Source organism: Equus quagga, chromosome 9, assembly GCF_021613505.1.
Source record: "Equus quagga isolate Etosha38 chromosome 9, UCLA_HA_Equagga_1.0, whole genome shotgun sequence".
In the NCBI taxonomy this organism is placed as follows: domain Eukaryota; kingdom Metazoa; phylum Chordata; class Mammalia; order Perissodactyla; family Equidae; genus Equus; species Equus quagga.
In genome coordinates this window covers 64,957,983-64,971,529 of record NC_060275.1, presented here as the reverse complement: position 1 = coordinate 64,971,529, position 13,547 = coordinate 64,957,983, and the positions used below count along the sequence as shown (strand labels likewise).

At 58.4% G+C, this 13,547-nt stretch overlaps 1 protein-coding gene across 2 annotated transcripts; it reads left to right on the top strand.

Moving 5' to 3' along the window:
• Positions 1–1,969: 1,969 nt before the first annotated feature.
• RASAL3 (RAS protein activator like 3) lies at positions 1,970–13,070 on the top strand. 2 transcript variants are annotated; one of them, XM_046670926.1, is made up of 18 exons: positions 1,970–2,048; positions 2,177–2,505; positions 4,345–4,475; positions 4,593–4,671; positions 4,776–4,837; positions 5,206–5,276; positions 5,895–6,021; positions 6,107–6,205; positions 6,632–7,174; positions 7,510–7,654; positions 7,897–8,041; positions 8,925–9,161; positions 9,248–9,449; positions 9,555–9,673; positions 10,577–10,967; positions 11,251–11,408; positions 11,948–12,011; positions 12,116–13,070. In XM_046670926.1, exons 2-18 carry the CDS (start codon positions 2,190–2,192, stop codon positions 12,257–12,259), a joined length of 3,033 nt encoding a protein of 1,010 aa, XP_046526882.1. In that variant the 5' UTR covers positions 1,970–2,048; positions 2,177–2,189; the 3' UTR covers positions 12,260–13,070. The 2 variants fall into 2 exon arrangements, with proteins under 2 accessions (XP_046526882.1, XP_046526881.1); XM_046670925.1 differs by having other exon boundaries at positions 1,976–2,505.
• The last annotated feature ends 477 nt before the right edge of the window (positions 13,071–13,547 follow it).

Below are 13,547 nucleotides of genomic sequence, written 5' to 3'. Positions count from 1 at the left end.
AACGCAGGGCGTTGGGAATGGGGCGAGGACACAGTGAGGTGATGAGGACTCAGGGATGCGCTGAAGGCAGGGAGACGACCCGTGTGTGTGTAGGGAGCAGCCAGAGTGCGAAATGAGTGAGGTGGGCATACACAAGCTGTGTGCACCTGCTGGACATGTCCAGCTCCAGGAGAAACGTCTTTGGCCCTCACTGAAGACCCTCCTCCTCTGGATGGGTTATAGAATTTGCAAGGCCCAGTGCAAAATGAAAATGCGGGGGCCTCGTTCAAAAGGCAGACTTTGAGATGGCAACAGCATCTGTGCAGTGCGGAGCCCTTCTGAATATGGGGTCCTGGGTGACTGCACAGGCCACACGCTTGTCAGGCCAGTCCTGCCCCCAACCCCAGGGGTTCATGGGTTCTGGTTGCCCTGGCCTTTGCACAAACTGCCCCTTCTACCTGGCATGCTCTTCCCATGGCCAGCTCCTTCTCATGCTTCAGGTCATAAATGTCACCTCCTGAGGGAGGTCCTCCTGGATTTCTCCAGCTCAGAAAGCACTGCTTCTGCTCAGCCACTACTCCAATCTATCTATTTTCTTCGAAGTCCTCCTCACCAACTAGAAATATCCTGTCTTCGTGTTCAGGGTCTGTCTCTCCCACTGGACTGTGAGCTCCAGGAGGACAGAAACTGTTTCTTTAGTTCCCCATGGCTTCTCCAGCACCTAGCACATAGCAGGCACTCGGGAAACCTTTGTTGAATAAACAAAAGTTCCCATTATAAACCTTCTGAAACTGATATTATCTTTTTGTACAAATACGGAAACCAAGGCTCAGAGAGAGGAAGTGACTTGCCTGAGGTCACACAGCAAGAGAAGGACCAGCTGGCACTTGAATCCACACCTGGGCCAGGATTCTGCTGCCTCTCAAGCTGACTCACTTATTCCCCAGAACAGTATTTGTCCTCCTCTTCTTCCAAGTAAACATTTATCAGGAAATTGCACCAAAATGCACAGCATTTTGAATTTCACAACAGATCCCACCCATGCAGCGCCAGTGCCCAGCTTCACAACATGTTACGTTTATATTACGTAGGTAAATCAGTCTTTGTGAGGCCTTTGTCAGTTAGAACTGAGCATGTCCAGAAATTCAGCTGTTAGCTCACTACCGAAGAGACAGGCTCTCGGGAGCTGCTCATTAGAAGCTGACGGAGAACCCAGAGGTTCAGTCTGTTAACTTACAATCAAGGACACTCAGCAAGCAAAAATAAATCAAGAAATAAATTTATGCTATGTGAATTTCACCTCAAGTTAAAAAAAACCACCCCCTTGGTCAGCTCCCAGGAGCCTCCCCGGTGCTCACCACTCTCCCCTGCCCCCGTGCAAGCCCTCCGCGGCCAGCCTGTGTCCTGACTTGCTCCATGCAGTCTGCCTGCTTGGGCACTTCATCGAAACAGAACTACACAGTGTGTACTCGTCACTGTTTGGTTTTTGCTCAGCATTGTCCCTCGAGTCCAGTCATTCAGCAGTTTGTTGCTTCCCATTGCTGCGTGGTATTCCACTGTGGGAAGAGACCACAACTGATCCATTCTACGGTAGAGGGACACTTGGGTTGTTTCCAGTTGGGGGCTGTTACAAATAGCGCCAGTGGGCCTGTCTATTGGGCATACACACCTGGCGGTGGAGCTGCAGGATCACAGGAGAGCTGTATAGTCAGTATTCATGGGTCATGCCAAACAGTTTTCCAACTTGGGTGAATCGGTCTACACTCTGACCGGCAGTGGATGAGAGTTCCAAGTACTCAGTCTTCACACCAGCATTTGGTCAGCATGTGCCCATTTTGCAGAGAAGGCAACTGAGGCTCAGAGAGGGGCCTGTGGGTCGTCCTGGTCAGTGAGAGATTCTGGGTCCTGCTCTGTCACCTCCTCTCCTCCCGCATCCTGCCCCCACGTGCCCTCCCAGCTTGGCCATGGGGTGGGGTGGGACAGACAGGGTCACGTGGAGTTGCGTTTCGCGGAGGAAGCCAGGCAGGGTGCAGACGGCTGCTGATTCTGGGGCTGGTCAGGAAATCAAGGTAAGAGAAGGAGTGTGTGTCGCCCCTGAGGGGGCTCCCTGGGGGTAGGGCTGAGAGGGGGAAGGGGCCCAAGGTGAGGGGAGCATGTGGGCAGACACACGGCAGAACTGTCACCTCTCATCCCCCAGGAGAAGCCCCGTCATGGACCCACCGTCGCTGAGCCAGGCCTCCCAAGCCCAGTGTGCAGCCCCAGCACCACTGACCTCCTACCGCTGGCACACAGGGGGCGGTGGGGACAAGGGGGCTGGAGGGTTCCGCTGGGGCCGCCTTGGGGGCTGGGGAAGGGCGCTGAGCCACCAGGAGCCCACAGCCAGCAGCCAGCCAGCCCCTCGCTCGCTGTTCCGTCGTGTCCTCTCTGCACCCCCCAAGGAGTCGCGCACGAGCCGCCTCCGGCTATCCAAGACCCTCTGGGGGAGGCAGAAGAGCCCACCGCAGGACTCAGAGCCAGAGGCCCCAGGTACATGGCTCCCCCACCCAGGCTGGGAGGCCGGATGCTTGGGTTTTGTCTGCCTCCGGAGCATCAGCCCTACAGACACAGGAAGTCGTGGGGAGTGTGAAAGCCCAGCAGGAAGTGGCGGGGGCCCAGCTGCCCTCTTCCTTCTTCCCCTCACCAGGGCCCGGGGAGGGGGCAGCAGGGGATCCAGCCTGCGGAAGGGGCAGAGAACAGGCTGAGGGTGGCACTGTCCAGATCAAAATGGCTCTCGGCCCCACCAGGCCTCTCCTCACATCCAGTGGGCCCAGGCCCATCCTCTTCTGCCTGGATATCCATCTCAGCCACCACCTGCTCTCCTGCCCTCCAGCCTCCATGTCTTAGTTTCTTCACCTCCTTCAGCCTCAGCTTCCACATCAGTTAAATGGGAATCATGAACCCTGCTTGAAGGGTATATCGTCTTTTCTTTCTTTCTTTCTCTCTTTCTCCCTTTCTCTCTTTCTCTCTCTCTCTCTCTCTCTCTTTCTCTGTCTCTTTCTTTCTTGTCTTCCTTTCTTTGCTTTCATTCATTCATTCATTCCAGCAGAGCTCTGTTGAGCATCTACTGTGAGCCAGGCCCTGACTTAGGCACTGAGGACACAGCAGGGGACAAAGCAGCTGTGACTCCCTGTCCCGTGCAGCTGACAGTGTAGGGGGCATGACAGAGAGTAAACAAGGTGACAGGTGGGGCTGTGTCACACAGAGGGATCTAGAAGGGGGAGGGACATCCAAGGATTAGAGCTCAGAACGAGCACTAGCCCAGGACCAAGCATACTTTAAGCAATCCGTTAATAGGTGGGAGTTATCATTTCTCCCCAGGTGGTAAATGACAGGACAGACAGGTAATCTGGGAGGGTTGGTTCAGCCCTTCTGTTCCTGGAAACTCATTTAATTCTCACTGTTCATATCCCCATTTTGCAGATGCTCCCCTTCAACCACCCCACCCCCCACCCAGGGTATCAGGTATTGCCCACTCCATAGGATCCAGAGAGAACTCTCTAATAAGAAGACTTGCTCCTCCCCTGCTCAAACACATCACATGGCTCCCACTTCCCCCAAGACAAAACCCCATCTCCTCTAACCCACACCCAAGGACCTTCCCCTCTAGCCTATGAGCCCTCCAAACCCTTCTTCCCCTCTCCTTTATTTGTCTGGACCTTTTCATCTCCCAGTCTTTGCTCAAGCTGTTGTCAACGTCCCCACCATCTCTGTTTGTCAAAATGCAATCCGCTGTTCAAGACCCAGCACAAACTCACTCTCTGGGAGGCCTTTCCTGACCCGCCACACCACCACCTCCCCCTATCGTGAACTTTTTCTATTCCTTTCTCAAGTTTCAAGTATTTTCCACCTCGGACTAGTTATTTTTGTAAGGAACCAAGGCTGCTGTCCTGTTGTTTAACTTCTTGGACTACCCACTGTCTTGGTTAAGAGAATACTTGTGTCTGAAGCCCAGCTCAACCACTCACAAGTTGTGCGACCCTGGGCAACTCACTCAACCTCTCTGGGTTTCCGTGTCCTCCCTGGTCAAATGAGGGTTATAGTAGCCCTTTGAGTGGCGTTTGGAGGATTACATGAAAGAAGGCACATGGAGCAGTAAATACAGTGCAGAGCACACAGTCAGTGGGCTGCAACCACTACCCTTGGCCCCTGGAGACAAGGCCCAGAGAAGGATGGAGACTCGTCCAACAACAGCCTCACATGGCTGCTGCGGGGTAGGGGGGAGGAGGGCCTAGGGAGGGAACCCCCAGTGAGCCTTGGTGAGTGGAGAGGGTGGTCTGAGGGAGAGGAAAGGGCTCCCAGGTCCCCAGCACCTCCTCCTCTACCCAGAGCCCGAGCCCAAGCCGGAGGCCCCCGCCCCACAGATCCCTGAGGCCCCCACACCCGATGTGCCCATCTGGAACATTGGGGCCTTCACTCTGCTCGATGGCAGGCTGGTGCTGCTGGGTGGTGAGGAGGAGGTAAGAGGGAGGACATGGGCGAGGGGAGGGGAGAGGATGGGGGGAAAGGAAAGGGGTCTCCGTCTCCCTCTGTCTGCCTGCCTCCCCTTCCTGACCACCCACCGCTGTTGGGAACAGGGTCCTCGCCGCTCACGGGTTGGGAGTGCTAGCTCTGAGGGCAGCATCCAGGCGGCCATGGGGAACCTCAGGGATCCAGGTAAGCTTGAGATGGGTAGGGCTGGGGCACTGGGGAGCCTGCTCAAGCTGGGGCAGAATCCAAGATGACCCATCCCCCAACCTTCCACACCCGACCACCCACAGATCGGACCCCTGGAAAGACCGAGGCAGAGGCTGCTGGCCCCAACCAGGTCCACAATGTTCGGGTAAGGCATAGGAGCTGGGGGAGTGGAAGGGAGAGCAAAAACTCCCAGACCTTCAGAGGTGAAAAAAGACTCTTACTGGGTGATCTTGGGCAGGTCACTGACCCTCTCTGGGTCTCAGTGTCCATATGTCAAATGGAGCTAATGAGAGAGACTCCCCCTAGGGGTTGTTTATAAGTCAACAGAGAATGTAGGAAAGCACACAATTAGTGCTTTAGAAATGGGAGGTGTTGGTTGCCTTTACTATTCCTGCTCATACAGCCTGACCTTGTGGTCCCCCAAGACCAGCAGATCCTCCAGGACACCCTGGGGGTAAAGGAGCTGAGGAGGGAGCATGGAGTTCTGCCCAGCTGACATCCTCCTCCCCACAGGGGTTGCTCAAGCGACTGAAAGAGAAGAAAAAGGCCAGGTCGGAGCTGGGAGCCAATGCCTCCCGGGATGGGTAAGGGTCTCTGAAGGGCTGAGGGTCTGAGAGTCAACATTGCCCCCTCCCCCTCCTCCTGCCTATCATCCCAACCTTCACCAAATACCCCCTGCGGCCCCCTCCCTGTCCTGCCCCATACTGGGCAAGGCTTGGACCACTGAAAGACTCCAGCACGGAGCCAGCCCTCCGTCGAGGTGGGTAGGGGGGGCAGAGTCTGATACAGCAACTTTAAAACAGGAGCTAAGTCAACATCCTGGTCTGGGAGTGTCAGGGAATGGACTCTTGAGCTGAGATCTAAAGGACGGCTGGAAGTCCACTAGGCCAAGAGGTGCAGGAAAAGCATTCCAGGCAGAGGGAACAGCAAGTGCAAAAGCCAAGAGGCAGGATGAAGCGATAAAAACAAAGCCAGTGTGACTGGAATTCACACAGTGAGGGATTAAGTGGAAGGAAACGAAGTCAAAAGGTGACAAGGGCTGTACTAGGCTAGGTCATGCAGGCCACCACGAGGAGCTGGGTTTATCCTAAAAGGGATCCGTTCCAGGCCAATTTAAAGTCAGGTCCATCCTGGCCTCCCTCCACCCTTCAGGCTGTAGGGGAGGAGGAGGAATGACTGCTTGTTCACCGCCCCCTCCCCAGACCCCCCAGTGCTCTGGGCTCTCGGGAATCGCTGGCCACACTCTCCGAGCTGGACCTGGGCGCTGAGAGGGAAGTGCGGGTCTGGCCTCTGCACCCCAGCCTCCTGGAGGAGCCGCACTGCTTCCAGGTAAGTGCAGGCAACTCTCAACCCCGCCCGGACCCTCCGGCTCCACCCGTGGCCTCAGCCACACCCTTTGATCCCCCCGGAACAGGTAACGTGGGCGGGCGGGAGCCGCTGTTTCTCCTGTCGCTCGGCCGCTGAGAGAGACCGCTGGATCGAGGACCTTCGTCGCCACTTCCAGCCCAGCCAGGTCAGTACAGCGGCAAGTCGGACCTGCAGGCCCCGCGGCTTCTACCCAACCCAAACGCCGCCCGCGCCATCACCCAGCGCCGTAGACACACCTGCCCCCTACAGCTTTGCAACCACTCCCAGACCCTCCCCTGCTTCCATCTATTACGACGATGGAACCACGACCTCGTCCTTTCTATTCAATCCGGGCCCAATTTGTACCCAAAGTCCGCCTGCTAGGCAGCCGCCAAGTCCCCACCCCGCGGCTACTCCACACCCTGGAGCCCCGATCTCTCCGGAGAGCCCAAAGAAGCTAGAGGGCTTCCGCACAGCCACCTTGGGACCTCCGTGGCCCCACTCTCTTCCCCCAAGGGCCCCGCGCTTCACCTCTTGTGCCCAGCGTCGAGCACTGACGCCTCCTCTCCCTCCCTCCCACTCCGCTCCGTAGGACAACCTGGAGCGGGAAGAGACGTGGCTGAGCGTGTGGGTGCACGAGGCAAAGGGGCTGCCCCGGGCCGCGGCGGGGGCGCCGGGCGTGTGCGCCGAGCTTTGGCTAGACGGCGCGCTGCTGGCGCGCACGGCGCCGCGGGCGGGGCCGGGCCAGCTCTTCTGGGCCGAGCGCTTCCACTTCGAGGCGCTGCCGCCGGCACGACGGCTGTCATTGCGGCTGCGCGGCGCGGGCCCGGGTGGCGCGGTGCTGGGCCGCGCGGCGTTGGCCCTGGAAGAGCTGAGCGTCCCCCGCGCGCCCGCCGCCGGCCTGGAGCGCTGGTTCCCGCTGTTTGGGGCGCCCGCGGGCGCGGCGCTGCGGGCGCGGATCCGGGCGCGGCGCCTGCGCGTGCTGCCGTCCGAGCGCTACAAGGAGCTGGCGGAGTTCCTCACTTTCCACTACGCGCGCCTCTGCGGGGCGCTCGAGCCGGCGCTGTCCGCGCAGGCCAAGGAGGAGCTGGCGGCGGCCATGGTGCGCGTGCTGCAGGCCACCGGCAGGGCGCAGGTGCGGCGCCGCGACGGGGCGGACCTGGGGCCTGGAGGCGCACCGAGGGCGCGCCCCGGCGGGGTGGGGGCAGGGCAGGACCCTAGGGGCACCTGCGAGGGGCGGGGCACCTCGAGGGGCGGGGCCTGGGCTTCAGCTGCGGGCGCGGGGCTAGCATGAGCTTCTGCTGCAAGGGGTGGAGGTTCGGCCTGTTAGGAACAGTGAGGGCAGAGCCTGAGCAGCAGCTGTGAGGGGCGGGACCCGCGCCCCAGGTTGAGTGACGGCCAAAGGCAGGGATTACCCCGCCCCCCGGGTTCAGTCGGCTCCCCGCGCGACTTGACGCCCGCTATGCCCAGGCACTGGTGACAGACCTGGGCACCGCGGAGCTGGCGCGCAGTGGAGGCCGTGAGGCGCTGCTGTTTCGGGAAAACACGTTGGCCACCAAGGCCATCGACGAATACATGAAGCTGGTGGCACAGGATTACCTCCAAGAGACTCTGGGTGAGCCGGGGGTGCGTGTCGGAAGCCCGCTGGGAGCGCTAGGGGGCCCCAGGGGAGATCCAGGAGTTCCTAGGGAACCTGGATTCTGGTAGCGGGTGGTGCCTTGGGATTCCAGGGTCCTGGAGGGAACCGGGCTCCCCAAGATGTTAGGTGCCTCCGGAGTCAGCTGCAGAGGTCCGAAGCTGGGTGTGGTGGGCTCTGGCAGTCATGGCCCTCGCCCGTCTGGCTGTCCTGGACTGCAGGGCAGATCGTGCGGCGTCTCTGTGCCTCCTCTGAGGACTGTGAGGTGGACCCCAGCAAGTGCCAATCCGCAGAGCTACCCCAGCACCAGGCGAGACTGCAAAACAGCTGTGAGGAGGTCTTCCAGAGCATCGTCCGCTCCCACGAGTGAGCATCAGGGCTCAGCCCCTGAGCCCCCCCACCTCTCAGCCTTTGCTAATAACCCTGCTCCCAAGTAGGGTTGCAAGATAAAATACAAGATGCCCAGTCAAATGTGATGTGATATTTGGGACATACTTATGTGAAAAAAATTATTCATTTTTTTTAGCTGAAATTCAGGTTTAACTGTCCTGAAGTTTTATTTGCTAAATCTGGCAACCCATTCCCAATGTCGTGTCAACTTGTGGTTCCTGATCCCAAATAACCTGAGACCCAGTTCCTTGTCCTTTAACTACAAGTGACCCCATACCTTAATTTCATGCCACCTGACCCCAGTTAGCATAGGAACTCAATCCTATGAACTCTGATTCCAGGTGATGCCATACCCCCAATCCATGACCCAGACCTTAAGTGACCCTATACCCCAAATCTCATGTAACTGATCACAGGAAACCTAGGATTTCAATTCCTTCACCTCTGACCCTAGGTTAAACTGTATCCCTGATCCCATGACACCTGGGACATCAATGCCATGACTTCTGAACCTAGGCAGCCCTGTAACCCCAATCTTGTCCTACTTCATACTAAGTACTCTGTCTGGCACCCTAGTCTCATGCCTAGATATAGCTATATCCCAAGCTTGTGGCCTCTGTCCCCATGTGAACCTGTGCCCCAGTTACAAGGTTGCTGACTCCAGAGGTCACCACAGTAACTACACCATAAACCCTGACTCCAAGCAGATCTCTAACCCCAAGCATCATTTTCCCTGATGTCTCCAATCCTGGAACCCAGAATGCAGGTGACTCCTGACCCCTGACCTTAGGACTTTGACCATCCATGACCTTTATGCCCATATTCTCCCCCCTTCTGACCATTGCCTCTTCCACCCCAGCTGGTTTCCAGCGGAGCTGGGCACCGTGTTCTCCGGCTGGCGAGAAGCATGCAAGGCACGTGGCTCTGAGGCGCTGGGCCCTCGACTGGTGTGTGCCTCTCTCTTCCTGCGGCTCCTGTGTCCTGCCATCCTGGCACCCAGCCTCTTTGGCCTGGCACCAGAGCACCCAGCACCCGGCCCAGCCCGCGCCCTCACGCTGATCGCCAAGGTCATCCAGAACCTCGCCAACCGTGCCCCGTAGGTGCTGGGAGGCTGGGGGGCCATGCTGGGGCCATGGGGGTGGCAGGTGCCTGACCTGACCACCCAGGTGGGCCCTGACTCAGGTTTGGTGAGAAGGAGGCCTACATGACCTTCATGAATAGCTTCCTGGAGGATCATGGACCAGCCATGCAACGCTTCCTGGACCAAGTAGCCATGGTGGATGTGGATGCGGCACCCAGTGGTTACCAGGGCAGCAGTGACCTGGCCCTCCAGCTTGCGGTCCTGCATGCACAGCTTTGTACCATCTTTGCTGAACTTGACCAGGTGTGGCCTGAGCCCACAGCCCAGGACATGGGGTAAGGAGGCAAGAGGGCAGCAGCCTTTGGCCCTGCAGATCTTGCTCAGCATCCTCCCTGCTTGCCTCGCCAGGCGACTCGTGACAGCCTGGAACCGCTGCCCACCATCCTGCATGCCATTGAGGAGGGCCGGCCTGTGCCTGTGTCTGTGCCGATGCGCCTCCCACCACCCCCGGCCCAGGTCCACTCCAGGTAACCTGCCTGCTTCAAGTCTGGTCCAGTTCTGCTGGGTGAGAGCAGGGGCAAGGCCAAAGGCAAGCACAGGGTCAGACCGGGGTCAGAGGTGGAGATAGGATCACGTCAAGAGTCAGGGGCAGGGTCACACTGAGGTCAGTGTCAGAAGCAGTGTTGGAGGAGGTCATCAAAGGGATCAGGGAGAGACTTACAGCGTGGTCAGAGGGCAGGCACAGGGTCAGATTGGAGTCCAAGGTGGAGATTGGTCATTGCAGAGGTCAGAGAGAAGTTACATCTGGATTCAGAGAGAGAAAGTGACATGTGGTCAGCAATGAAGGGCAAATTTCAGTGAGAGGTTATGCATGGGGTCAAATCAGGGGTAACATTGGGGTCAAATGTTAAGATGCACATCAAGGGTCTAAGACAGGTTTATATTGTAAGCAGAGGTCAGGCCCAAGGTCAGATGAGGCCAAAGCTTATAGGCAGAGTCATATTTGGGATCATAAGTCACGGACCATTGTCTATCGGGGGCAGAGACAGGGTCAGTTTAAAGTCAGAGATTGGGGACAAGAGGGCATCAGATTGGGAAGGAAGAAGCTACCCTTGTGAGCAGAGGTCAAGCCCAGGGTCAAATTGGAATCAGAGGTTACAGAGAGGGTCAGGTCAAGGGTCACACTGTGTCAAAGGTCAGGGACAAGGCTAGAGAGGAGTCAAAGATTAGATTGGGGTCATATCAAGGGCCATAGAGAGGACAGTCTTGTCAGAAGTCCAGGAGAATGTCAGAGGTCAAAATGTGATCCCATCAGTGACAATGTCACATAGAAGTAGAAGATCAGGGGTGGGGTCATTTCTGGTCAGAGGTAGGGATGGTATCAGCTCAGGGGCCAGGGGAGTGTCTGAGCTCCCCCATCCCACCCCCAGCTTCTCTGCAGGGGAGAAACCCGGCTTCCTGGCCCCTCGGGACCTCCCCAAGCACACCCCTCTCATTTCCAAGAGCCAGTCCCTGCGCAGCGTCCAGCGCGCAGGGAGTTGGGCCCGGCAGCGGCCAGACGAGGAGAGGCCCCGGAGGCTGCCCAGGCCGGTGCAGCGCACGCAGAGCGTCCCGGCTGGCCGCCCCACTCGCCGCCGCCCGTCTGCAGGGCCCAGGCCGCGACCCCAAGGCTCCGTACGCACGGGCCCCGTGCCCCGCGGCCGGCCCTGGACTGGAGCCTCGGCCTCGCTACCACGGAAGCCATCGGTGCCCTGGCAGCGCCAGCTGGACCAGCCACGAGACAGAGACCAAGCGCTGGGCACGCACCGACCTATGGGCAAGGTGAGATACAGCCCAGATCCCCATACAGAGGGAAGAGACAGGACTGGAAAAAGACTGAAAGCCAGGCAGGTCTCGGTTCAAATACCGAGCTCGCGGCGTTGTGTGACCCTGGGCCCAGCACAACCCTCTCTGAGCCTCAGTTTCCTCCTCTGTAAAACGAGAGCGCTGTTCCCCCAACGGAGCATGGCGGTGAGGAGGCAGGGCGTAAGGGGCAGGAAGGTCAGGGTCTTTGGGGAGCAGGGGTGGGACGGCGGATCAGGTTACAGCTGCTCCCTCCCCACAGCTGGCAGAGCTGCAGTGCGAGGTGGCCGCGCTGCGCGAAGAACAGAAGACGCTGTCCGGCCTGGTGGAGTCGCTGAGCACCGACATCCGGGCGTTGACCGAGCAGCAGGAGCAGCTTCGGGGCCAGCTGCAGGAGCTGGACTCCAGGCTCCGTGAAGGGTGAGCACCGCCCTCTCCATTCGCTCCGCCCCCGCGTGGGCCCGCTGTAATCGGATCGGCGCAGGCCCCTGCCAGTCAGTCCCACGCAAATCACTCGGGGTGTGGCCACGCCCCCTCTGCCGTCCCGCCCCAACACACCTGTGTAGGCCCCGCCTCTTGGTCAGCTCCTCCCGACCGCCAGCAGGTGAGCCCACCCCGGCTCTCTGGCAGGTCCTCCAGTTCGGGCCCCACCCCTCCACCAACCTCCCCGGAACAGGCTGGGACACGCCCCCTCTCTGTCTGGGCACGCCCCTACCCGGGTCACGCCCCGACCCGGGACCGGCCAAGCCCCGCCTCCAAGAGTTGGTTGGTCCTGTCCTCCCAGCCGTTCAAAGCTCTGCTTCGGCGCCTTCTTCAAACTGATCTAGGCCCCGCCCTCCAGCCCGGACAAGCCCCGCCTCCACCTCAAGCCCCGCCCCCTGAACCCCTGACTCTCCAACCAGGAGCTGGAGGGGAGTTCCTCAGCATCTGACCCTCCCCCTTGTCCCTGATCCCTATAGGACGTCGCAGTTGGATCCGGGGCACCATCCTCCAAGCAGTGAGGACCACCGGCTGAAAAGTCTGGTGAGACCCTGCCTGAGCCCTGGGGCAGACCTGGGCTAAGTGAGGGGAGAGGGTTGGGCTGCAACCTTCACCTGGCTGGGAGCCCAGTGCCGCTCCCTCCCCAGGAGCGCCGCCTAGCGGAGCTGGAGAATGCTCAGGTCCAGCTGAGGGATGCCGTCCAGAACCTGCAGCTTCTTCCCAGGACATCAGGATCCCGGAGCCAGCTCCTAGCCCTCAAAGCACCATGCGTCAACGGAGACACCACCTGAGCTGCCCAGGCGGTCCCACGTGGTCTGGGAACAGAGAGAGGGCCCTCTTAGGGGTCTGTCCGAGCCCTGCCTCAGCCCAGCGTGGCCTCCAGTGGGGAGTGGAGCTTTAGGTGCTAACCAGTCTAGCACCATGAGGTTGCCCAGTAAAATCTTGATTTCAGTAAAATTGATGGTTTTTTTGCCTCGAAGTGTTGCCAGTCACAAGGCACCCCTCCAGCATTCAGCTCTCCCGAATTCTCCCCTAATTGGCAGTCTCAGGGAGAGCCCATGTAAGGAGACTTTCGCCAGGGGTGTGACCTTAGGCCTTGACCCTCTCAGAGCCTCCATCTCCTCATCTGTAAACTGAACCTCAAGTTCTTACACAGTACAAGACCCATAGTTTAAAGTGTTCCATAAAGGTATTCTTCATTGCTAGGGGCAGTGCCTGCTTCTCAATGGAGCCCAGATCCCACCTACACTAACCCCCCACCCCCCGGCCCCAGATGAGAGCATCTCCCTAGGCCCCCAGTCCCCACACCAGCTCCCTCATGGCAGGGAGGGTGTGGGTCCAGGAGGCAGATGAAGGAAGGGGCAGGTGGGTGTGGAGATGGGTGAGCTCTGTGGGTGTTGGTTGGGTAAGTGAGTGGGCATTTGAATTATGGGTGAGTGGATGGGTGAAGAGTGGGCTGGATGGGACAATAGGTGATGACTAGGTTGACATTTGCTGGATGTGGCCCTGGTGGATAAGTAAGTAAGTGGTTAGCTGGAATGGATATGTCTGCCTAGAAAAGGCCTAGATCATAGTAGGAAATAAATACCTGAATTCATTGAGTACACGGTTATATATATTGTATGTACATTTGTTGAAGTCTCCTGAGACTCTTGAGCTGGGCAGTGGAAAAACATTAAGGAACTAGGCAGAAGACAGGACTCGTGTCCTTATGGAGCTTATACTGTAGTGGAGGAGACAAACAAGGAAATGTGCAATTGATGCATGGATGTCTGGGTGGCTGGGTGGAAGCAGGTGTGTAGGGATGGGGGAATGCTTGCTTGGTCATATGGATAAGTGAGTATTTACTTGGGTCGTGGGCAGGTCGGCAGGTAGATGGGACATGGGTGGGTGAGTTGAATGGGTGTTCAGATGGGTGGATGGGTGTGGGGATTTGGGAGGGTGGCTAGCTGGCTGACAGGATCAGATGTTGGTTGAGTCGTGGATGGAGTAGGTAGATGGGAGGTGGATGGTGTTTTGAGTGGGTGTTTGGATGGATGGATGGATGGGTGGGTGGGTGGGTGGATAGGTGGTTGGAGG